This window comes from Amphiprion ocellaris, chromosome 12 (assembly GCF_022539595.1).
Source record: "Amphiprion ocellaris isolate individual 3 ecotype Okinawa chromosome 12, ASM2253959v1, whole genome shotgun sequence".
NCBI classification, from domain to species: Eukaryota; Metazoa; Chordata; class Actinopteri; family Pomacentridae; genus Amphiprion; species Amphiprion ocellaris.
This window is the reverse complement of record NC_072777.1, coordinates 26,397,639-26,424,941: the sequence shown is the minus strand read 5'-3', so window position 1 is coordinate 26,424,941 and position 27,303 is coordinate 26,397,639. Positions and strand designations below refer to the sequence as shown.

At 37.0% G+C, this 27,303-nt stretch overlaps 1 protein-coding gene and 1 long non-coding RNA gene across 2 annotated transcripts in view; both read right to left on the bottom strand.

Annotated features, from left to right (window-relative positions):
• Positions 1-7,110: 7,110 nt before the first annotated feature.
• On the bottom strand, positions 7,111-14,583 carry LOC129350251 (uncharacterized). Its single transcript, XR_008603600.1, has 2 exons — positions 9,115-14,583; positions 7,111-7,634 (listed from the first exon to the last, which is right to left on the bottom strand). It is a non-coding gene; the product is annotated as an uncharacterized LOC129350251 (long non-coding RNA).
• A 9,306-nt stretch (positions 14,584-23,889) lies between these two features.
• The window catches only part of stx7l (syntaxin 7-like), a 33,727-nt gene continuing 30,313 nt past the window's right edge, over positions 23,890-27,303 (bottom strand). Inside the window, exon 10 of the mRNA XM_035942424.2 lies at positions 23,890-24,536. Within this exon, the coding sequence (XP_035798317.2) occupies positions 24,420-24,536 (117 nt within the window). The 3' untranslated portion in view covers positions 23,890-24,419. The remainder of the gene's footprint in view (positions 24,537-27,303) is intronic.

Genomic DNA, 27,303 nt, shown 5'->3' with positions numbered 1-27,303 from the left:
AGGCGCAGACATAGATACAGGGAGACAGGAGGAATAATGGGAAGGACTTTATTTAAACCAAACAAGCTAAGACAATACAACAGGAACCAGAGTTGAGGGGAAAACCAATCTAGCTCAATATGAAATATGCAAAACCAAACAAAACGATCAAATCCAACACCAAAGTCCAAAGGAAAAAACCCAAACAATAAAACTACACTAAACAAACAGAGCACTCACAAATCAGGGGGAAAAACTAGACGGAAGGGGCAGGGAAGCAAACTCAGGGAATCCAGGGGGAGAGGAGCAGAGTCCATGGGGGATGAGGCAGTCCGGAGGTAGCAGGGTTTGGTGGAGAGAACAGGAGCCAAAAAGGGGAGCAAAATCTCTGAAGGGATGTGATTCTATGATCCGGCAGGGAGTGAATGAAAGGACAGAGCTTAAATGGGTGGAGAACAGGTGAATGGTGGAACTAATTACTGCAGGTGAAACTCATTGCAGTAATCAGCAAAGCAGAGTGCAGGCAGGTGAAGCAGGGAGAGAGAGACAGGAGGGAGAGATGACAGACAGACAGAGGGAGCCAGAGAGAGACAGGTCAAAACAAACAGATGAGGAACAATGGGAGAAAGAAGGAAAAAGAGAAAAGGAGGAAGAAGGGCAGAGGCTGGAGCAGGATCATAACACAAGGTTCCTCACAGTAGTACTGGAGGCCAATGTAATGCCATCCAGAGTAACTATATGCTTTGAAAGCAATTTTCTAAGATGTTTGGGGCCAAATACAATGACTTCAGTCTTGTCTGAATTTAGTAGTAAGAAATTACAGGTTATCCAGGTCTTTATGTCCTTAAGACAGTCTTGCAGTCTGACTAGCTTATTAGTTTCATCTGGCTTCATAGATAAATACAATTGAGTGTCGTCCTGAGCAATGTTTGAAATGGGGAACATTGTCCTATTAATGGAAGTCACCTCGGTCTGAAGTGTATTTCTGCAGGTGGTACATGACAAAATAACATCCACATGAATGCAGACCCCAAGATTTCGCAGCGGAACACTGAAGTGTAACTAGATAATCATCGCTTCACCTGTTTTTTACAGCTGGTTTTGTTGTTGTGGCTGTTTGGTGTATGTTTTAATGCTAAATCTTAATATGAACAGTAACAAGCAACTCAAACAAATGCATTATTACACTGAAATGTGGAGAAGTGTGAAGCAGAAAGATTTGAAAACGCTTAGGTTAAGTTTACTTAGTTAGTTTAGCAAACTTGAGCCAAAGAGTCTAAATTTTTTGATGACAAAACTGCAATTGTTTTAGTGTTTATCCAGATTGCACCTAAACCATCAGTCATATGACACTGCAGTCAACAGGTAACGGAATCTGTGTGCTTTACTCCATTTTTCCATCATTTCTGAGTTACCTGAGCTGAACAAGCAGCCCAGCCAAGGTATGCAGGTATTAAAGGAACAAAGACTAATGTCCTCAGTCTTAGTGGCATTTCCCGAAATGGATTTTTGTTGATTCAAAGATTAGCTTTTTCTAGTTTCCCGAAAAGCCAACATTTTTCAGAGGATTCTGCTAAAAACTTTAGTCGGGATAAACGACGATTAAGAATCTTGGGTGAAAGAACAAAGCCAACGTGCTTCTCCGACTCCTCAGTGAGACTAAACCTCATTAGGCAATGAGGTTTAGTCTATGACCAAGTAGAAAGTCCAGGTGTGCGCCGTCCCTGGCCAGGCTTATTTTACTACATCAAAGCCCAAAGTGGAGGATTGCAGGAAAGAGGCTAGACGGAGGTTTGTGTATTTTTTCTTTCTTTCTGGAGAACGGGGGGATCACACACCAGGCCATGCTCTTATGAAAGGCGGCCCTGCTCCTTCTCCAGCCAGCGAATCGGAAATGAAAAACTCCCAGAGAAAGTTGGAGCTGCTGGAATGTGAGTGAGCGGCCAGCAGACTGGGCTGCTGCTACTACAGAGGAAGCCTCCCCATATTAGGAGCAGCGCTCTTTCCCTAATAAGGATATGTTCTCTGCTGTACAGTAGGAACTCCGACATCTGACCACAGCCGGCAGTGAAAGTGTGGAGTCTCTGAAAACAGCCAGTGAAAGAAATGTGTGTCCCTGTTGTCAGTCATTGCGGCCTCCTTCAGCTGCAGGATATCTGAAGGAAACAGATTGATGGAGGAACGTGCAGCCGCCACACTGCTAAACAACACTCGCTGACACTGTTATCTTACATGCAGGCTCATTTATCTTGCAGCAAAGGCGGTTTCTGGGGTGTTTTTAACAAATGCAAACAACAGAATTCCTTTGTTGTCATTGCATAGCATACAGTGAAACTAAGCAGAAATCCTGTCAATACATTCATTTGTTGTACTTCTGGATAGAGCAACTAGTAGTTTTCAGGTAAAACTATTGCCTTTACAATCTACCTTACATACATATTATCTGCAAAATGGACTCAAACTAGCTAAAATTGACATTCAGGACTCATATATTCACAATTATTACAATATTCAAATATTATCTTTTGTACTTTACTAAGTATTTTAATTTTCAGGTACTTTATACTTTGACTGTACTATATTTCAGAGGTACATCTTGTACTTTTTACTCCACTGCATTTAGCAGATTTACTTTAAAAACAGTAGTGCTGCACATTAGATATAGCACATTGCTGAACCTATACAAAAACAAAATCATGCTTGGGTAATTTAATACACTTACATTTGATTTAATGCACATGTTTGTATTAAATCATAATTTTATTAAGCTCAGTTTCACAAATCAATTGTGAACATCATAAAACAACCATCTCGAGACGGTTGTCTCTACATTGTTTGATTCTGTTTAGTCTCTTTTTTCGTGGTCTTATCCCACTTAATTTTCATGTTTTGGGTAATTTATACATTCTTACATCTGCATTAAATCAAATTTTGTCATACTGAATTTCATACATCAGTTGTGAACATCATAAAACAACAATCTCAAGACTGTTGTCTCTGCTTTCTTTAATTATATTTACTGTTTTTCTTTGGCTCTTATCCAGTTTATTTTCTTTCACACTTATTGTGGCATTTTTTGTGCTTTTATCATTTAATTTGTATTAATTAGCATTTATTTATGTTAAAATTCAGTAATTTGTGTCCTTTATAGTGTTTAACTCTAATTCTCCATTATTTGCTTCATCTCTGCACTGACTTTCTAGTTTTATATTGTCCTTCTGCATATCTTCATTTCTGGCTCCCTTGCAAAGCACTTTGTAACCTTGTTTTTAATAAGATGCTGTATAAATAAAGGTATTATTATTGCAAATTTTAACAGATTATTGATCTAATATCTGACTGTGCAAAAGCCTGCCCTTCACAGGATTAGAAAACGGACATTTTTCTGCATGCTGTCACATTGTTTTGCCGGCTGACTAAATGTTCGCTGAGCTTAGCCGGTGACTCTCAGGGTTTCCTGTGCCGAGTATCAGCAGACCGACTCACTGTTTTGCAGATCTGGATGTGCCGACACAATGGCAGTGGCGGCCAAAGGAAACATATGTCTCTGTGTGTGGTAGGCTCAGATATGTGGAGGCTAAGTATAGACTCAGATATTTGTCTGGGAGAGTCGCTGCGGGTTAAAATCAGTAATGGAACCGTGGTGGTGATACAAAGTCGGGGGAGTCTGTTCTGCTTTGTTCTCGTTGGCATTGGTGCTGTGAAATACATCTGCCTGTTACCATCTGACCTTAAATCTTGTGCACTTTCACACATGGGTTTGTGTGCAGCTTTGTTTCTTTAGCCAACATCTGCTTCGTGTGAACCCGGTGGGTTTGTACTCAGTTTGTAGTGGTTTGTACTGTCGCCTCACAGAAAGAAGAAGGTTCTGAATCCAAACCTGCTGGTCAGCTGAGCCCTTTTTTTGTGGAGTTTGCACGTTCTTTCTGTGCCTGTGTGGGTTTTATTTAGCTTCCTCCAATGTACATGGCAGGTACGTTCACTGGGGATTGTAATTTGGCCAAAGCATCGATGGTATTCTGTCTCCTGGCCCAGTCTCCATCTCCTTATACATGGACTTCAAGGTGTGTTTCCTCGAAAGCCCACAACTTGCTTTTCTTGTTTGCAAGAGTCTGTAAGGGTACTTATGATAACAATTTTGTCATGCCAAATTCCTGTTTTACTGACCAACAACTTTTTGAGTGATGACCACTTCAGATCCTAATGTTGTTGTACTGATGTCAGTTTCCAGGCTGGTTTTTGTGTGTAGTTGGGAAAGATTCACCCTCACCAAGCTGTGACTGTTGGGCCTGTTAGCAAGGCAATAAAACCTGTCTGTTCCTAACAATCTCCAGATATCCTGTGTTCCACAAATCTCAGGAATAATCACATTATCACAGTGGTGCAGTTCAATCTGTAACCAGCTACTGTTTCCTGTAAAAGAGCAATATCAGAGTCTTTTCAAAACATCCCCAGTGATGTTTTTATGTGTTTGATATGCGGGGAAATGTGACTGTCTGTGTAGCAGACTATTCTATATGAATAGAATGGTGTCATCTGTCAAAGTCTGCATCTGTTATGCCAAAACCATGAATTTGCCTTTAGGCAGGAGTTACATTTTCAAGGTGTATATGATGTAAATTTTGTCATCTCTCCGTCAAAATTTGTGTCCACATGTTGACTACACTACAATGGCAATAGGGTACAGGCTCTGCAGCAGTGTGTAGCTACAGAATGCGTAGGTACAAACTACTGCACATGTATGGAATGCAGTCCTCCAGCCCAACTATTGTGAGCTATTGTGTAAAATAACAGTAACTACACGTATGTGGTCTGCAAAGGAGTATAATCAAGATCTAAGAGGGTAGCATGGCAGTGCAATGGTTAGCTGAGGTCTTTCTGAGTGATGTTTCCATGTTTGCCTGCATACGTTTTCTCCAACTTCTTCCTATCTGGATGGTAGGTTCATAAATGAGTCTAAATTAGCCGAAGCATGAGTGCTTGTCTGGCTCTTTGACCACCATCCCAATCTCCCAACACTCCTGAACTTTGTAAGAGTTTAGGGCTGCCTCTGATGCTGGCTTTTCAATGCAATAATGCACCTTTTATGTGACTGCACACCTGCAGACTTTTTTTGAGGGACATGTCCATAGTTCTTAGCAAAATTGGTGATGAATGTGGTTGTCCTGCCTCCCACTAAATGTATGCAAACCAAGTATTGATGGTGCAGGAAGAAATCCGCTAAGAAGATTATTAGTCAGGAGCACCATATGACTGCTGGCTGTTGTGATTATTTACTACGCATTTGTAAAACTATTTGTATTTTCAATCAAACGTAGGATTTATAGGTGTTCATGGCCTTTCTGACATTAATATTTTGAGCCTTCAAGAAATTCAAGTAAGGCCTTTCCACCAGTTTTTAAAAATAAATAAATGAACTAACTTTCATTTTCTCCCATTATGTAATCAGAACAACAACAGATGACCAATATAAACACCCTAAAATAGATATGGTGAACACATTAGCAAACATATAAACATCCATCAGATACCTTCTCCATGAGCTCCTCTCCAGTGGCTCCAGAGGAAAACATCTGGCTCTTCAGCTGTTAAACGCTCCACTATGTTCTCCAGCTGGTTTCTAATTCTGTCTGTCTGTCAGATGGTGCTGGGCAATGCAGTGTGTTTTTGATGAAAACAGCTGCAGCTGGAAACGATGCTGCCGAGAGTCAGACTGAACCAAAAACAGGCAAGAAAACCAAAACCTGGAGGATGTTACAGAGCTCTGGAGAGCTGAGAGGAACTGCTGTGGGTTCTTTACTGTGATCAGCGTCAGATGTGTTGCATAATTAATATCCTTAATTGCAATCTCTGTGATTTACTAATTGCAGTGTTTGATATTGCACCACAATGACCTGCTGACAATGTTGAGATTAGTGTAATTTCATATCTGCCCACTTTGAATCTGCAGCATTTATTTAGCTGTTTATCACTAAATGCTGTCAAATGTCACTGCTATTCAGTGGATTCATTGCTAAATTTTAAATACATTATAAATGTCTAATTGTAGGGAAACTATGTGATCAATGTGGAAATGCTCAAACTATAGCAGCAATAAATATCTTCTGGGTTTAGTCAGACAAATATAGCTTTAACAGAACAAAGAGCTGACCTACTGTGTACAGTAGCAGTAAACTGAGCTGACACTATATATAACTGTCATAGTCTTACTGTACATCCAAATTTAAATGACCCTCAGAGCACACAGCCTCAACAAAATGAATAACCTGCTCTGTACATCACTTAAGTAAGAAGCTAAGTTCCTCTTTTTCCTTAAAAATTGGGCTTAACAGGGTGTCCCGTTAGCTCAGCTGGTTGAGTGGGTGAGCCTTAAACAGGTGCTATAGTCCCCAAAAGTTAAATTAGCTTCAACTACTCACTTAGACAATGGTTTTCTTTTACATTTTCTAAGTTTTAAGAGACGATCTGTGCTGCAACTCCCAGTTAAATTATAAATCTACAGGTGTACGGAATAAACCCAGTACTAATCTTTGTTGTAGTAAGAATATTTCTGATTATTATAATGAGAAACAACCAGTACTAGCAAGTTCCAACATTTCTGTCCTATGAAATAGTAAAAAAAAAAAAAATAAAAGTTTATGGGGGAGTCTAAATTTCCAATAATGCTAGTTTAGTTTCTTATAAACTTAATTTAATGAGTTGAGTGAACTTTCAATTGTTCATTCATCAAACTTATTTTCAAAAAAAGTTAGGACTCATGTTTGTGGCCTATAAAATCTTAAAGTTAAATTAATTATAAAATTCATATATTTACATCATCTGAACTTAATTTATTGAGTTGGGCGAACCTTTAGCTGTTCATTAATTCAACTTATTTCAGTTTAAATAATAAGAACCTATGTTTTTAAGTTCCTAAATGGCCTTAAAACAAAAAAAATCTTTGTTCATTGTTTATGAAATTAATATTCTTACATAATATAAATGTAATTTAATGAGTTGAGTGAACTTTTAGGTGTTCATTCATTCAACTAACTTTAATCAAAGTTATTAGTCTCGTTTTCTTAAGTTCTTAAATGGCCTTAAAATAAAAAATTGACATCTTAACTATAAAATTCATGCATTTACATTACATGAACTAGAGAAGCAGAGTTTATTTGGCTGAATTCCTTGGTGATGTTGAACAGTGTGATGCAGTGATGCTCCTTATTTAGCTCTTAGCTCAGACTCTTATGGTAATTCCAGGTCAAGTTTTCCTCCACCGTCCCAGTCAGGATTTATTCATGACCTCAATACGTTGCTGCTGCTTCCACACTTGCACTGTGACATCACAATGCCACAGAAGCATGTCAGCTGGTAGTTTTCCAGTTTCAGGACGTGTGGAGGTGACAGACTTGGTGTCTGTCCACGCTGCATTTTTACAGGCCCGCATCACGACCTGCTAATACCTCGTTTACTCCCTCCGTCAGGCTCGGAAAGTGGAAATCATTCCCAGGACTCTCAAACGCCTGGCCTGTTCCATCACACCACGGCGGCTGATGATGTCATACGTCATGCTGACGTCACAGAGCGCTCCTGTGTGATTCGTCCCGTCACCGTTTCCGTGGTTCCCACACACTGACTGTATTCAGCAACTGCAGTCAGAGCTTCCCAAAGAACTAAACAGGAAGATAAACATCAGCATTGACAGTCTGTTCTGAGGCTCCGATTTAGAACATTTATAGAACACATAGTGCTTCTAAAATCATCTGTCTTTAATTCGGCTTTTGTGTACTTTCCATTTCGTGCTCGTTTGGTTTAGTGGACGCATTTATCCGAGGCAGACATGCAGAAGAACTTACTGTACTGTATTTGTACACTCTGCTGCCATTTTATTAGGTACATCCAGATCTTACATCTATAAAAAGTCTGTAAAAAGTAATTTGACAAAGCTTTTTCCCATCATTTAATTAGATGCCTTAAAACATAAGAAAATTCAATTTGTTATGTTGCAAGGCATTAGAAAACCCTTTATGTTGACATAATAATGCTGGTAATTGCATAAACTTAATATTATGTGTAGTTTAAAATCAGATTTCTACATTAGTTGATTTTAAACTGAACGTTAAGTTAAGTTAACCTGAATTTGTCTGATAACTTCGTTTTTAGGTTAGAACTGCCCCCTCACATAGTAAACATTTAACCTTTGTCATGTTTAGAACTGTTTTGATTATTCTAATAAGAAACAATGATAGCTTAATTTGAGAACAATACAGAGCAACTTTCCATCATATCTGTTTTCTCAAACTACGAAAACACAAAATAAAAACAAAAAATAGCACAAAAATAGAAAAGTGACATTTTAGGTTAACCATATTCAACTGAATAACTTTATTTTCTCGATTTTAAGTCCAACATCCTACCTACTTAACAGTGGAGCAACTTAATTTTTTATATTTGCCAACTTAAAAATTGGGGTAATTAAGTATATAATATTTCCTTCCTTTGACTTCTTTTAAATAACATAAAAAATACTAGTTGGAACAATTTAATTTTTAATCGGCTGCATATTTATTTAACTAATTTAAAGTCAAATAGAATTCATGTTTTTAAGTTTTAAAATGGCTCAAAAATGAAACAAAGAACTACATTTTATGTTAATGAAATTAAATTTAATGATTTGTAAACAGTTAAGCAAGATATCTTTTTGAATTTGCCAACTTAAAAACTTAATGAAGCACTTTAAATTTCCTTTTGAATAAGTCAAAACTAATGGTGGTCATTAAAAATATCTTTGTTTGTCATCTTCAAAACTGTATGTTCATAAGTATGGAAAAAAATACATTACACTTAAAGTTCTTTATAAATAATAAAAAAAACAAGTTGGACCAACTTCACTTTTTTTGAGAAATCCACAAAAAAATCTTTGGATTTTCAACCATTAGGTGATAAATTATAATAACTAACCAACTTAAAAACTTGTTTTTATGTTACCAATTATTCTCTGAAGTCTATTTAGTTTGTTGGTTTAACATATTTTCATTACAAGCTGTCTTACTTGAAACTTGAAATCAGTCAGTCAGCCTATTTATAGGGTTACAAGTAGTCACTGTGCTGTTTGGTCACATGGTGTGTACCACACTAAACATGGACCCTCACCTTTCTCATGATCACTGATACCCCACGAGGCGAGATCTTGCATGGAGCCCCAGACCGAGGAAGACTGATAGTCATCTTGAGCTTCTTGCATTTTCTAATAATTGTGCCAACAGTTGTTGCCGCCTCACCAAACCGCTTGCCTATTATCCTGTAGCCCATCCCAGCCTTGGGCAGGTCTACAATTTTGTCCCTGGTGTCCTTAGACAGCTCTTTGGTGTTGCCCCTGGTGGAGAGGTTGAGGTCTGATTGATTGATGTGGACAGGTGTCCACATTTTATACAGGTAACAAAACAAACAGGTGCAATTAATACAAGTAATGAGTGGAGAATAGGAAGGCTTCTTAAAGACAAACTAACAGGTCTGTGAGAGCCAGATTATTTCATGCAATAAAATGCAAATACATTTTTTAAAAACGATACAATGTGATCATCTACGATAAAAATTACAGACCTCTCCATTCTTTGTAAGTGGGAAAACTTCGGTGGTGTGTCAAATACTTGTTTTCCCCACTGTAATTTCATTCAAAGTTGTCTTAAAGATGAAAAATGTTCATTTCTGGTTGAGTCCAAACATTGTTTTGTAGAGTCTAATAGCACTGTCCTGTAATAAATCCTGCCTATATGAAGCTCATAGTCTGTTTTTACTGATTCTACTTCACTTTATGAATGTATATGAGCAGTTTGAGTGTTTTTCCTCAGACTGAATCCACGCTCGAAGCTTTCGCTGTGCTACCTTCACTCAGCTGTCCATTAAACTGAATTCCATTAGCGGTAGCTGGCAGGCTATTTGAGGAATGTTCCGTGGCTTTAGCCTTCAAACAAACCATCTATATACCACTGTATAAACTGAACACGAAACCGAGATCTCAAAATGATTTTCCTGCCTGCATATTTCTGCCGCTTTGAACTCTCTGGCTGCCTGCAGAGAGACGGTAAGAGTGGAAAAGCTGAAAACAACATGGTGGCAGCTGGGAGAGAACACACTGTTTTTCTGCATTTTACGATATTTTAACAGCCTCTCGGTGAGCACGTATTTCTGAACAAGAGAGGAGGCCTGCCAAGACAGTAGAATGAGTGAAAAGCATTCCTGTGTCATCATTGGCAAAGCAAACAAGCTAGTGAAGACGTGCTGGGAGGTTAAATCGCTGCTTTCTTTCACAGTTTGAAGCCCGTCTGAGGAAACACTCTTGGTTTTCAAACGACGGCGATCTGTTTAACAATGGTCAATTACAGACAGATGAAAGGAAAGTGATGGAAAGTTTCTGTCTGTGAGGAGCCCAGTGGTGGAAACTAATAATGGATCTGGAGCCTGGGATGATTTGTTGAGATTTAACAATGGGGTTGGTGGGCAGATGAACTGTCGAGATGGAAACTGCGTCTATTTAAAGGCCCGGAGTGGTGGAAAATGTTCAGGCTGGAAACATGCACCGAATACGTGGGTTTAGGGTTACTTGGGGTGTAATATATTGACATTTTCAGTGCCAGAGGGCCATGGTTGAAAGGTGCGCTGCATTGGGGCAAATTTCCTCATAAATCATTCAGTTAGAGGGAAGATATTCGGCTTTCATCTCCTGCAGACAAAGAATTTCTGACTAAAAGCAGCTCACAGGTGGAAACTAGCCTGAACAGATATAACAGGAGGTGCAGAGAGAGAGAGAGAGAGAGAGAGAGAGAGAGAGAGAGAGAGAGAGAGAGAGAGAGAGAGAGAGAGAGAGAGAGCGAGTCGAGTGGAAACTGCCTATTTAAATCCTGGAAAGTGTTTAGACTGATGAGAATTTCGGACTCGGACTCTTTCAACAAACAGCAGAAGCTCATCCCGGCGGCAGATTGAGTGCCACACACATGGACGTGGAAGTCAGGTGGTGGTTTTTACCCAAACACATGTGGGCCTCCGTTCTGTTTCCGTGACCTCTCAGCTGGAGGTCGAGACGGTTTCTAATCCTGGATCTCATCCTCCGGACCTCACAGTGAACCACTATGGTCGGACGGGACCAGGTTTGCAGAGTTTTGGCAGCGAAACTTCCAATATTTCATCACAAAGTCATAAACTGCATCAGATTCAGCCACATTTTCCTGCAAAGATGTGCAAAAGAATCCAGTTTTCTAGACGTCTGGTGCTGAATAACCCCCTGAACTCTCCGGGTCATGAAGCGTCCACTAGCGGACACATGTTCTTCCCTCTGCAGATGATGGCTTTCTAAAAATATAAAAAGGTTCTGGCCACACACAGAGCTGCAGAACTACAATAGAAGCTTTAAACTGGAGCTCATTCAGCAACTCCTCACAAATCACAGTTAGATGAGAAGTTCTAGTTCTGTAAGTGATAAATTAACTTCCTGCAAAGCTACAAAAGTACTCCTACAAACAGTGGTGGAATTTTTCTCATGCAAATATTACACTTAACAAATCTGAGTTACTTGTACTTTGCTTGATTCTTTTTTGTTCATGTTAAAACTCACTTTTACCATATGGCCTGCTTCTTTAATTTTTACGATTTCACTGTGTTTTTATGGGATCTCACTGTTTATTTTTTATTTTAATTGTTTTATCTTGTTGCTTTTATGCAATAGCTCGTTTTAACTGTGTGTTTTGAAAGGTTCTAAAACAAATAAAGTTATTGTTATTATAGAAGTTATTACTTGTACACTTCAATTGTACTTTTTACTTGACTGCATATATCTGCTTTAGTTAGTTTACAAACTAAACATTTTCGCACACAAAACATATGAAGAAATGATAAATATAATGTTTTGTTATAGATTATGCTAGCCAAGCAGTTCATTGAAGTGCAACTAAAATGTTTATTTGTCAATTTACAAAAAATTGGCAACCATCTAATTTTTAAATCTTTTTTTTAAAAGCACATTCATGGTTCCATCTTCTAAATGTGATGATTTGCTGCTATTTCTGTAAATAATTTTAATAATTTTAATAATTTTTAAAAATCATTATGAGGTTTGGACTGCTGTTCGGACAAAAGAAGCACAGTGAAGGTGTCTTATATTTATTTATTTGGTAATTATGACGGCATTTGCCGCTATTTTCTGAATTTCTACAAACTAAATAAGCAAATAGTGTAGAAAATAATTAGCAGGTTAATGCATCATAGAAATATTCATTAATAGTCTAAAATTAAGTCCACTTTAATCACTGGTAACAGTACAATCCTGCTTTTACATCAATGCAAGAGTAATGATGAGCAAATAATAGAAAATATAACTGTACAATTGTCACATGAGGCAAGAGTCTGCACTGAATTCTTTAACTTTTATTACTTTAAGCACAATTTTGTGATAATATTTGAATACTTGTACTTCAACTAGATTTAGATTTGCAAATATATATATATTGCTGACATGAAAGTGTTCTAAAAACACGTTTGTGTTCTGTGAAGTGAGATTTATAAGATCTAGCATCCAGAGCCAACAAAAATAGACAATTCAATGTATTTTTCTAGCTTTTACGGTGTGGAATTTTTCATTTTACTTAGGCAAAGCATGTGTCTACTTCCTCTACCATTGCCTGCCAACACTTGTAAATCTTAATCATTTACATATGTCTTCATTCCCTCTGAAACAGAAACAGTCATTTGTTATTTACTGTATTTAAAATGCGAAAAATCTATAATTATTTTAAAGATCTTTGTTGTCATTTGAAAAAAAAAGAAATATTATGGATTGGGAAAATGGTAAATCAAATTTTAACTGTTATTTTCCAGATATTCCCACTTTTGTTAAAATATGGAAAACATAAAAGGCCTTAAATTTATGAGATTTTAATGTTTTTTTACAGACTAGAGTTAGGACTGATCATACAATCAACAGAAAAAATAGGCAAAACTTCTTTATAAAGTAGTCATGTCACCATAAAAAAAAATCTGTATTTTTAACAAATATTAGTTTGTTATTTTACAACATGTCACTGTAAAATAACACAAATTTACTTCATTCCAATCAGCCAAAAATTATCATTATTTTACCAATAACTGCTGTTATTTTCACCATTTTTGATTATGACAGTATTCCGTAATTTTCAACATTTTTTTCAGGCACCGTTGCTTTTTTTTAAAAAATACAAAACGACAAATAATCTCGTTGCACAGAAAATATAAAAAATTGTAAATTTGTGAGATAATATGTTTTTTACAGACTGTCTGGAAACATCCAAGTGACATAGAAAACAACAGGAGCTTTATTTGTATGTTTCAACTCAAACCAGCACCTTTTCCTGAACCCCACCAAGTCTTTTTGGTGGCTAATCTTAACCGGCTAGTTTTGTTACGTAAACTAAAGCAAACAGTGACTGAAAACAGCTCAAAACAATGACCTCACTCAGGATTTAGACACAGTCTCTGGAGTAAAGTCCTGCAGTTTCTGCCTCCTCCACTTTTCCAGTCTCCTCGAATGAACTTTGTTGCTCTTTCTATTTGCAAAGTAGAAGAAACTTGCGAGTCGCATGACACGGACAACAGCCAGAAGAACAGAACGGGCCGACAAAACACAGACATCTCACAGTTTCACAGCCAGAAACTGATGCCAATGGAGCTGCTGCATATTCTGGTGTCGGTTCATTCTGACAGTTACACCTTTTTACTTTTCTCTTTGTCCAAACAAATGTTCATATAGGAACTTTTCGAGAACCAGAGCAGCTGTTTCCAGTTCAACACTGAATAAAAACTCTGTGAGCTGCAGCTGGTGAAGTAAATTCTGCCAAGTAAAAGGATTTTACAGTAAAACTGACAGAACCAATCACATGGCAGCATCTGGAGGTGAAGGTGAAGCTGTGAGAGTCGACCGGTGACAGTTTTGACAAGGTCAGCTGTGAACGCTGCAGCAAAAATCAAAGAAAGTGCTTCTTTTCTGTGGGTTCGACTGTGTGAACTAATTCAATATTGTTCACCAGCAGCGAGAGATGTTGTGTTGAGTGTACAAGGACATTTAAGTGCTTTTGTGCCAGACATTTGACATTTTCCCTGTTTGAACTCACCTCAGCAACAGCATCTCGGTTATGTCTTTTAGATTTCGCTCTTGTGACATGTTTTGATGTCACTGAACTCAAAAGCTGCTCTGTTCAGTGAGGTTTACAGCTGTTAGTAAAATAAACGCATTTGTAGCAGTAAGTTTCTGTTGTGTTTTTGTGTGCAGACACATCCAGTTACACTGTAAAAAAAATTGATTTTTAAAAATAGCTTGCAACTACAATTTGTTATCATGTGATCTAGCTAAACTGCAGATAATAATGAGTATATCATAGACATGTTAACGCAAAAAAAACCCCAAAACAATAAATTCTCATTATTTTTCATTAATGAAATAGTTTTTTCTTCTCGTAGTAAAATCACAAAAAATGTATTAATATACAAGATGACATGGAAAAATAACCTGTACAAAATGCACGCAAAAGTCCTCATCATTTCCACATAAAAATCGACATCTTTACAAGGAGTAAATTCATTGTTTTATAACATTTGGCTTTTAGATGACACTATTATTTTTGCTGTATTTAAATCTGCAAAAAGTGTTGTTGTATTATCTATTTTCTGTTATTTGAAGCAAGAATAAGTATATTAAGAATTCAAACATGGCAAATCATTTCTAAACAAATGTTATATTACAGATAATAACTGGTAAAATCACATAAAAAGTATTAATTTACAAGTTGACTGTTTAAAAAAGCAGAAATTAAAATTAAAAAAATATTTTTTTATTGGAACATTTGGCTTAAAATTATGCATTTTTAATGTTTTCATATACCGTACTACTATATAATTGTAAAATGTGATTTTTTTGTGCTGTAGTTATAAAAAAAATCATTATTTTACAGATATTTGCCATTATTTGAAATAAAAGTTGTGTATATTAAAGACATAATTGGCAAGTTGTGTTTAAACTGTTATTTTACAGATTTTCCTATTTCTGTATAATTTTGATTAAAATCATAGTAAAAAAAAGTATGAATTTACACGCTGACTGCAAATATAATAGGCAAAACTATTTTATAAAATACTGATGTCCACATTAAACAATTTGCATTTTTGCAAATAGTAATCTGATGTCTTACAAAGTCACTGTGAAATGACACTTTTACTTTATTCAAATCAGTTAAAAATTCTCAGTATTTTACAAACATTTGCTGCTATTTTAACTATTTTTAACATATTTTTTCTGACACTGTTGCTGCCAGATTTTTACAGTTTATTCAAACTTTTTTGGTACAAAAAGAAAAAAAAGCATGACCCCATTTTGAATGTTCTCAGTTTTACTCATCTTGTAGGCCAGCTAACTTGACCACATCCTAACTTTTTCATGTTGAAAAAAAACTGAGTCTGTGTTGTGAACAGTTTGAACCGAACGTCTTGCAGCAGGACTCAGTGACTGTAAATACATATTCTGCAGCCTCCTCCCTGCAGAACGGCAGTTTCCTCCTATTAGGTTGGCACACGACTGCATACCTCGGCTAATTAGCTTCCTGTAAAAGCCTTGAATAAAAACATCGGCTTTAATCACTCGCTGCTGCTTCGTCTCATTGGCTGCCAACGCAAATGTTGCTCCAAGCAGACGTGTTGCTTTGTGGCTTTTTCCTCCCTGACAGGTGTTTCTCTCCGTGATGTGCAGCGATTCAGGTCAAGATGTTACCTTAACATTCCTCTACACCAAGCTAACGCTCTGTTTTTCTACAATTAGACCTTCTTAAAGGCCTGGTTTTTCCTCTCTCACGCTGAGGCTGGATGAACTGACAGCCTGGTTGTGTTAGTGTGTGTTTTACTGGATGTCAGCCTGGTTTTACTGGATGGTTATTTACTGGCTGTCAGCAGGAGAACTGAGCTCTCACACAGATTCCTGTAAAGCTTAGCGGCTGCTTTTACAGTCTGTTTGTTCACTGTGTACCTGCTGCACGGCTTGTTGACTAGTTTCCGATTATTCAGGCTGCCAGTAACACAAATCTCCATTTAGTGCACCTCAATCAAACACTCTAATTATTTGCAAGCTGTTTACCTACTTGTCGCTGAGTATTTACCTCGTTTCACTCATTTAGATGGAAAGAGGCTTTAACACGTTACTGCAGAAATCTTTTGCAGCTTTAATAAGGAAGATTTAGAATCATAATTTATGCTGATTATGGTTTATCTATGTATCAATAGAGCAATTCACATTTAAAATCAGAGTTCATTGGATGCTTTTTGGACCACTGACCAATACTAAGGACTTCCAAGTTTGATCATCATTATTATTTACTAGATTATTTTCTCATTTAATCAAGTCATTGTTTAGTCTATAAAGCTTCAGAAAACATACAAAAATTAACCGACATTTCATTATTTTGAACCAATATTTAAAGGCCAAAAGATTCAAATAACTATGACAAAGAAAAAACATCAAACGTCAAACCTGAGAGTCTGGGATCATCAAATGTTTGGCATTAATCAATATTTTAAGTAGTTTTTTTGCTAATTGATTACTAATTATGCAGCCCTATTTTGGATCATATGACATGATTTTTATCCCTTTTTTGTCTTCTAATTAAACACCAATCCTCTTCTCTGATTGGTCAAAGCCTGGACTCTACAGACCTCTGAAGGTGTGGTGTGGTTTCAGGAAACAATACAGGAGGCCGATTCGACATCTTGAACTCTTTGTCGTGTTCCTCAATCTATTCCTGAACAGTGTTTACAGCCATCAGGGAAGACTGCTGCCATGAAGAGGTGAACATGGTCTGCAGAAGTGCTTAGGTAGGTGACAAAGTGACACCCTCATGGATGCAGCATTGAAGGTTTTTTTGTCTCTACAGAATCTGCAGCAGATGCTTTGTTTTTGGTGAATTGTTAAATGAGACGCTTAGAATCAATTGATTTTGATGGAAAATGGTTCCAAGCTCAGATATGGTCAGTTTTACTCATTGAGAAACACGTCACACATTATGTTAACAGATCGTCACAAAGTTTTTATATATATATATATATATATATATATATATAGATAGATAGATAGATAGATAGATAGATAGATAGATAGATAGATAGATAGATAGATAGATAGATAGATAGATAGATAGATAGATAGATAGATAGATAGATAGATAGATAGATATATGGTACGAAAGATTCTATTCTATGCTAAAGTCTATAGTTCAACCTCTAAAAATGCTCGATCCTACATTTCCTTTAATGCAGCTTCTGTATTTTCTGTATTTTTCCGTCCCTCCCTGCCTGGTCAGCGTCCGAACCCTTCTGACTCCACAGTTCCAGTTTGCTTTCTGTTAAAATTCACAGACCAAAGCTGTGAAAATCCTGATGTCATCATGGGGATTATTCTGTAACACTTGACGAAACTCCTCCAGAGCCCCAGAAGACACAAACACAGGCTGAGCATTACTGAGTAATGAGTTTTCTCAGGCTGAAGCCGGTGCTTTTCCTGAAAACTGACCTGAAATCAGTGCAGAGAATCACTGTGTTGCTGAGATTAAAGTGTTTGTTAGAGGACGTCTGTCTGCAGCTTCTTTGTGTCTGTACATGCTGTCTGCTGCCCTTATGTAACACTAAATTATAGTAGCACTAACAACTGCATGACTAATGACTCAAATCCATCAACTTCAAAGCAGTTACTGTGCGGTTTAGACATGAAACCAACCGCAGATTCCTCTCCTGGCACCAACAACAACATAAAGGAGAAAAAAACTCCTCTGACATTATTAAGGAAATGTGTGATGAGGAGTTTCTCATCACTGCTGGACTTCTGGCTTCACCTATGAAATCTGGTCGGACGATAAAAAGAACAGAATCTGCTCGATGTCTGGAGTTAAACAATATGTAAAGAACAAGTCAGCAACAGATCTGAGCTTTAAAGAAGGTGAAGGGGGAAGCACAGCAACACAACATTTAAACTTCAAAAAATGTGTTTTTAAACAAATTTTAACTGTCTTTTTATTTACTATTATTTTATAGATTTTTCCCAATGTGTTAAATTACAGATAACTAATAAAATCAAAGAAAAAAATACAAATCTACATGTTAAAAAAAAAAAAGTCTTTTTGTAAATAGTAATTTGGGCTACAGCATTAGACTGAAGAATGTTTTATTTACATGGTTTCCAATTTTTTAAAGAAAAAATATGTATATTAAAGATTTAAAAGTTGTAAATAATTGCTTTGAGTGTTGTTTGAGAGTTTCCCTGTTTTGTTAAATTACATATAATATCTAGTAAAAAACAGAAAAAACTTCTTTTTGTATGTATTATATATATATATATATATATATATATATATATATATATATATATATATATATACATACATATATTATAGATAAATGTATTGTGACAGAAAAAAATATGGATTTTTTCTTCTGTTGTATCAAATTGAATATAATATCTGGTAGAATCACAGAAAAACACATTAATTTGCAAGTTAACCCCCCAAAAATGGCTACATCTGAAAAACTTTTCACATCAAATATCTTAGTTTTTGCAAAAGGTAACTTCTTCTTTTGCAGCTTTTTACCGTACATCTACACCATTTGCATTGTATTTAAAAAGCATTGAAAAACTTAGATTTATTTCTGTTCTTTGAAATACATTTTCTGCATTTTGAGGATTTAAAAATGGTAAATGACTTTTTTAGCAGTTATTTTATATATTTTCCTTGTTTTGTTAAGAAAAATAATATTTAGTAAATTCCCCAAAAAGTATTAATTTACTTGTTAACTGTTAAAAAAATAATAATAAAAAAATAAAACATTTTTAAAAAGCATGGCAAAACTGTAAATAATGTCCACATCAAAAATAATCTGTCATTACTTTACAGATATTTGCTACAGTTGGAGTCAGATTTTTGTGCCTTTTTGTTTGTTTTATTTATTTATTTTACAGATTTTTTGTTTTTACAGGTCAGTCTGAGGTGACAACATTGTTTTTCCAACTCTTTTCCTTCCTCTAAGCCGTCAGCGTGAACATAAATGTGTCCTCAGTGAAACAAAGATAATGTTCTCTGCGAGAGGACGCGAACAGCTGCTTGGTGAGATCCTGTCTGAGTAATGAAATGATCTTTTGTGACTTTGAACAAAGCAGAGCAAACTGTTCCACTGATCCTGACAGAGTTCTGCTGCTGCCGTCCAGAAACTCTCCTGCCAGGGTTCCCATCGGCGCTAATTGTTTCCAGATATGCAGTTTTTGTGCAGAGCGGCGAACAGAACCCCTCCCTGTCTGTCTGGAACCAAAGGCCTCGTCTGTCTGCGAGCTGCAAGGTCAGACTGCAGCCTCCACCCTCCGTCCGAGTCCGTCTGTCTGTCTGTCTGTCTGTCTGGTGGCAATCGGACCCTCTGTGATCATAACTGAGAACTGGAAGGTCAAAGCTGGTCTGATGCTGCTCAGTGATTCTCTAAAAGTAGCTCCTACAGTAGCCCTCCATGACTTCTGCACGCTGAAAACAGAGTTGTTGGATCATTATAAATTGCTACAATTGAGAGTTAACAAGTAAAATGAAGTTACATGTACATAAAGCAGACGATCTGCATTCCTTTCATTAGTAACACAACTAAATGAAGCTAATCCAAAAGAAGTGTGTGCCATTGGTTAAAGCTACTTAAGTCATGTGATTCGTCTCAAACAAGCATTGCTGCAATCTGAATTTAAGGAAAGACAACTTGAAATTTCCAGTTTTCCCAACTTTAGTACTTGCCTTACCCAAACATAAAATGTAAAACATGGTTTTCTCATTGGACTACTTTCTTTTTCTTTACTTTGTAATCCTACTCGGAGAAATCCTAGACTGAGTTGCAGCAAAAAAAAGCCTGAAGAAACATCAGACACACAACGTCAAAGGAGCAGTAAACCTAATTTTGCTGAAATCAGAACAAGGGACAAAGTGCAATTTCCGGTTGGTAGAATTCACAAAAGTAAACAGCCATCATCAAAGCAGAAAGATAAAGATTAATTTGAAGCACTACTTTATTTGAGCTGCAGTTAAAATCCAGTTTTTACAGTGCTGGTTGTTGGTAGATTTATTTTTGTGTATAGTACAAAGAAAAATAGTCCAACCAGACTTTCAAAGTAGAGAACAGAGACTCTGAAATTCCTTTTCATTGGACAGTATACACTCTTAAAACAAATGCTTGGGAATAACAATAATAAAACATACAATTTGCATCAATCTTGTTGAGTCATGACAACTTTTGCTAAAATTTTGTCCAAGCAACAAACTAAATTCATGAAATTAGCCTTTTCGCTCCACTTTATAAAGTGTATTTGAGTGAATCTCATTTGTCTTTCTTCTTTGATAAATTCAGTTTACTTTTGTCAGTTCTACAAATTTGAAATGACATTTTGTCCCTTTATTCCAGCGAAAGTGCCAAATGTAGCTTTAATACTCCTTTAGTGTTGTGCATCTGACATTGACGTTTCTTCAGATTTTTTCTATTGCAACTCAACTTTTGTTTTCTTTTAGTAGGATTACAGAGTAAAGAAAAGTCAATGTTTTATGTGTACATTTGGATTGACGAACAATACTCAATTTTTTTTTAAAGTTGTCTGTTGTCTGTTAATTTCAATGGAATTAACTTATTTAGAGACATGTAGCTTAAACCAGTGGCATTAATATTCATTCTTAATTTCATTTGGATAAACTTGACTCTGTTGCATGTTTCCAATGAAAACAATTTATCTAAGTTCGTCCAAATAATCGTTTTTCAGTGTATAATAAAAGATATTTTAAATTACCACTTACTTGTGCTATGCTGCTTATTGGTAGCATAAACACAGGTTTTTAATTTGATAAAAATGAAGTTGTACCAAGTAGTTTTTCCACAATATATACAGATAATGGATACAAGTTTGAAAGTTAGCATCCAACAGACAGATGGTCCAGTTAAATTCTCTAGAGATGTCCATCATCCATCACTTTCAGGGTGCAACTGTGAAGTTTGGCCATAAAGATTTATTCTCGGCTTTATTTTAATATCATACTTGGGAATATTCTCAGATTCATTGCTTTAAGGAAATGGATATCTGATGTTTTCCAGGCATGTCCAGTAAATAGATGTGGGGACTAAACTCATGGTAAAGAAAAATTAAGTTATTCCAATTTCACTAAGGTACAACAGGTCTTGTTTAGTAATGAATGAATGAATCTAGAAAGTTTTATTTACACACAACATTAAGTCGATGCAATTACCAACAGTTTTTATGTCAACACAACTCATCAAAATGATATTTGCAACTTAAAAGGTTGATCTAAATTCATAAATCCAAATTTCTGACTCACAGACATGCATGTAATTACACTGTGGCATAATAAGAACCCTGAATTACTTCCTAGAGTACAGTTTCATAAGTTTAACCCTGTGATCAGTTTTCCATACCATCAAAACATGCTGAGTCCAACTTTCCAAAAGCCTTCTAGAGATGAAAATATATCTTTGGGTGGACCTCAAGTCTTTTTCTCTGACCTCTTTTCTTGGACCATTATGCAACCTCCACACCAACATGCGGATCTGGTTGAAAGCCACTTAACTAACCTAAACACAAAGCTGCACTAACATTAAATGAGTAAACAGATGATAAACACATAAATAAATGATCGTCTAAGAGCTTGCAATTGATTTTATGTTCACATATCTGCAGATAAATAAAGAAAACACCCGATTCTGTCCCGTACTCTGACTGAGTGCTCATTATCTTGCAGCTTCTAGGTGCCGGTTAGTGGAAAATATTATCCTCCCATCATCCTCCTCACAACATCATCCCCCAGCTGGAGCGGCGGAAGGCGGATTCCTCAGCGAGGTGAGGAGGAAGTGATGACGCAGAGCAGAGTTATCACTCAGCTCACTGTCAAACTGGCAGCAGACGAACCCCGTTTTCACATGTTTCTCCTACTTCGGCACAGACAGACGGCCAGAAACATGTTTTCCACTCTAAGCGTCAGGGTGAGTCAGGCAGCAAAAGTTAGAGAATAGTGGGCCGGTGACTAAGTGTCAAGTAAAACACGCTGAGGATTATTAACTTATGTGGTGAACAACAGCCGGCTTACGTCAGCTTTGGGGAATATTTTGAAATTTTTTGAAACTTTTGAGGTTGAATTCACCTATAGGCCCAATCCAAAAACTTTCAAAAACTTTCAGGTGCCTTCCTGTGAAGTGCTAAGGACTGTACTGCTGTCAGTCATCTATTGCATGAGGGCTTCTTTGCAAAGGTTTTTGAGCTCTTTATGCACACTTTCCGTAACGCTGCAGACTTTGCCTGAGGGAACTACTCACAGTTCATAGCATTGTTATGTTAAACATAGAGCTACCAGAGGAAGCCCTACTTTCCACACACACCACATTCTATGTTATAGGCCTCAAAAGTGGATTAAAGACTGTATTTTCAGAATAAAATATGGATTCTTCTGCAGATATTGAATCCTTAAAATGGTCTCAAGTTAGATTTCTGCTATGCATAAGCTCAGTTTTACGCATCGGGCTTGAGTCAGTGCAAGAATACGATTGGTTGGAGGTTTCCTGGTTTGTCTGCAAGTCCTTTTTGCACATTTATCATAAGATCTCATTTTTGCAAACTTCACCTGCAGAACCACCCACAGTTCATCGCATTATTATGTTAAACACGGGGTAACCAGGAGACTTCATACTTAGCAAACATGAAAATCTACCAATGTCAGAGGCTTCAAAAGTTTGTCAAGTGATGACTAAAGTTTGTATTTTCAGCATGAAATATGGGTGTACCCAACATCTGTACACACAATACCACTCTTGTTTGAAAATGATGCACTGTTGTCTATTTTCAAAGGTCAATAATTAAAAAACGTGGCATCTACTGGAGCCTTTTTATCATTCATATCTCCTGGAAACAATGTTTTCTGTGTCCTTTGCAAATTTTGTGGGTGTGGAAGTTTGATTTCTGGAGATATTCAACGTTTAAAGTTTGAAAAAAAACTTATGAAAACATGAAATTATTACAATTCTTCCAAAATACTTTAACAGATCATAGTTTTGGGTCCCAGCTGACAAATTAGTAAACTCTGAATAAATTCTGCGATGGCAGAGCAACACTGTTACCTGAACTGACAAGAAAAAAAAGTTTTTATGTGAATATAAACATATATCTCACTGGTGATTCTCATCTTCAACTGTGTGTTGTGTTTGTCCTTGATGGTTTGATGATGAATTCTAAATATTCTTCTCCTCATGTACCTTGGCCGTGAAAAAAGCAATAAAAACATAAAATGTGTCCCAAGTCCACAATAATATGAAATTAGTTTTGACATCTTCAAGGTAACACGATCGGCATTTTGCAAAGTCCTGTTGCATTCCTTTTTAAACACTTTTGATTCCTTGCAGCCTCTCAGTTGCTTATGATTATGGCAGCAAAGACTGGGATTGTGTCCTAGATTTCTATCAAAGATTCTTTAAGCTGTAACTCTCTTCCCTGTGATGTCTCTTATGTAACCACCATGTTAGAAAAGTGAAACCAACGCAAAAGTGTCTTAAACCTGCACTCTTTCTGATAACCAGCCGGGGGCAACTTCTCTGACTGTCTGATTGTATAGAAGTCTATGAGAAAATGAGCCAAATTCTCACTTGATTTGTCACCTCAGTAAACATTTTACTAATGAGTTCATGGTCTTAATTGCTAATTTCAAGCCTCCTTCATTGTGGTGCAATGTTCTTTTTGTAAATTATAGTCCCATTTAAAGGTAAAGTAAAATAGATGATAAAGAAGGGTATATTTTAGGGCAAATGCCAACTATGCAGATCAAAACAGCAATCTACAAACCAGTGAGTGAAGTCATGGTGGCTACATCCTTATTTTATATGAAGTTTTTGTTCTCATTTAACACATAGCAGTCAATCAATCAGTTAAACTTAATGTTTATAGCACTTCTGAAACACATAAAATGCAGTTACAAGTGATTGGCAGAAGGTGAGAAGAGATGTAGAGACTAATGGAAACCAAAACAATGAAAAAAAAACATTTGATAGGTATTTAGGATAATTAATGATAAACAAATGCTAGAATAACCAATAAAAAGCAAATACAAGCTATGCTAAACTAGTTGTCTCCTGTCTCTTGGAACCAAAATGTCCAAATAAGTTATCAAAATTTCTCATATTGAGTTTTAACTTGAAAACAAAACACACAAAGGTTTAAATGAATTAAATAAAACTCATTTTCCCTTCCAGTACGTCTTTATCGCAATGACAACAGCTAATCAAGAGTCAAAGTGCGGCGTGGCAACACTATACTGTAATGTATGCTTCAGGGATTATTACTTTGTCATATTTACAAGTCTTAATCCACTTAAAAGCATCATCCATGCGTGTTACCCCCTAAATTCGTCTCCAGCATCATCGACTGTGAGTTTCTGCAGCTGTCGGGGTCGATGTATAAATCCATCAGCGGCCGAGGCGGAGGAGGCGATGACGCAGGAAGAAGCTATCTGTCAAAGAGGCGGCAGTGAACAAAGATTTTTAACAACTGAGGTAATGCACTTGTAACTATAGATAGAGCCCAGACATGACGCATAGTGTGGTATTTTACTGTAACTGTGCAGCCAGAGTGCACTGTAATAAACCGTTCGACTCCTCTTTTTGAGATTACTATTATCTTTGTTTTTGCATCTAAATCCCAGAAGTAAGACTTTTCTAGACGTTTCTATCATTTAGATTAAACATAGAGGTCCACTAGTTTTAAACTGAGGCTCTCGTGCCATAAAGTAGTGCAGCATGCACAGCCAGAGCCCCTTGTGAGATCTCACTTGCAGCACAATGATTGAAGGGTGGGACGGTTGCGTAACGGCGAGGTGTCGTGTGATGCTGTGTGAATATGAGGCCTTGTCCTGGTTACATGAGTCTTTACAGGTAGGTGTTCTGTCTGTCAATATCAAGCTTGTCTCAGGATCTCGTTTCTCGGCCGACACGTTCTCCCCTTTTTTACCCTTCGTTCGTTCACTTTGCTTAATCACCCCTGAAGTTTCCGAAGTTCTCACCCAATCTGATTTCACATTTTTTCCCCCCTTTTTAATTCCTCCACCCATGTGGTTTCTCCATGTTTTTTCTTTGTTTCATATCACACGTATGCTCTGTTTTGTCTGCACTAGAGAGCCTTTCCTGGCCTACTGACTTTCATTAAGCGTGCATAAACCCAACCTGCCTTTCTGATTGCAACCCTCCTTGCGGTCGGCTGTATTCTGTGTTACCTCTGCTTCTCACGGTAACTGTTCCCAGGTATGTTATTCTGCTGCCTTTTGGACATGTGGTTTAGCATGCCTGGCAGGGCGGTGGGCGGCTTGCAGTGTTTATGCAGGTGCAGGACATTGAGGACGCACCGCCCTGCAGAGTATTTCGGAGGTGCTTTTCAGAGCAGCTTACCCCGCAGTATTAGAAAGAGGGCCGCCTATATGTGGCATTTAGTGGGGACAGCCCAGGGAAGGCATTTCCTCAGGTTACTGGAAACTGGAGGGGTTTGAATCGGAGTCAAACACATCATAGCGGGAGATGTTTTCATGACAGGAGTAAGAAGCACAATGTGAGATAACAGCAGCATCAACAACAGGACTGCTGAGAGAGCATTACATCATCCACCATATGTTCTCCAACAAAGTGTGTGTCCAGAACACGCAGTTCTTTTCATCAGATCTTGCAATGGTCTTCGATTTTGTTGAACTGCAGATGGGAGCAACAACCTCAGCAAATTTATTGCTTTAGAGGGATTGTTTGACACTTTGGAAAATGTGGTTAATGCTTTGTTTGCTGAGAGCTAGATCAAGTATTTGCCAAAAATCACTCACCAGGTGTAGATTGCAAGTACAAGGCTCACTTTTTCCGTGAAGTTCACAACAACTTCTGGCTAACAATTGACCACTGTGAAAATTTCTAGTTTTTTGGAGGATTTGGATTGTGCGGTGAGGTAGCTCTGCCAATTTCTGTTAAGGAATTATTCATTTCAGTGACAGTGTTTGCCCCCCTGTGTGAAAATATTCCACCAAAACAAATCTCCAATCACTATTTTGTAGGGGCACCATCACTGCATCCTGGGCTTGGCTTTGCCCGATACGATTGTGATTGAAAAAGTAAGTGCCTTTTGTTTCTGTATAGCAGGTTGATGATGGGGTGCAGCATGTTAGACAACTACCAACTATAGCTTATACCTTTAATACACTGTTCTTTACTATCATATTCAGTTAAATCATTATGTAATCCATAAAAGCCATGCTTCTCTAACAGATTTCTATACAACAGCTAATTTACATTTGTTGTCTCTGGGCATTTTGATGCATTCTATGACAAATATGAACAAACTATCACAGCTTGCTTGAGATGGACACTTTTTTCCAATTAAGTTCTGATGCAGTGAAGATTTAACTCAATGACTGATCAGCTGAAACTCCTGACATCATGCGATATGCCCGATACCAGCTGATCTGAAAGAATAATGACAAGTTTTCCAGTTTTGTCCTAACAAAATTCCTCAAGATAGCTCTTCATTTTTTATTTATTTTTTTGGTTTGTTAGGTTTGAGTGCTTTTTTAGCATTAGAAACAATTGGTTTTGATTTTCTTCTTCTACTGTTATTTACAGCCATTTAGCTCCCAGCACCACCTTCTGATGACACCGGTTCACTCCAAAGCACAAAATAGACACAAACCCAATTAGCATTTTAGTGTTTTTATATTTTTGGGACATAACAGAAGTTCAAGTTTGCCTGATAAATTATATTGGAGCCTGGTAAATATCAGATGTAACCATAATCCTTATGCCACTTGCTGACCAGCCTATGTTCTGGGTTTTTAGAGTGTCTGGTTAAATTTTCGATTTTAAATTACCACAGGTGTGAATGTAAATGGTTGCCTGTGTACATGTGTCTCTGGTGACTGGTCCAGATTGTACTCAGTGATAGAAACTAGCTAGGTGCACTTACTTGGGTACAATTTTGAGGAACTTTACTTGAGTTTATCCATTTTCTGCTACTTTCTCCTTTCATTTCTCTTTACTTCAGATGAAATTATTTTACTTTCTGCTTTTGTCAGGCATTTATCTTCAACTGTCAGGATGTAGTTGAGTTTACTACAGCTGGTTCATGTGACCTACTGAGATAAGGTGGGATGAGATAAACTCAGTATACTGTGGGGGAAAAAATGAAATAGAAAATAGTTTTAAAGCCAAATGATATGATGAGTGAAATGTGAGATGAGATGATACAGCTGG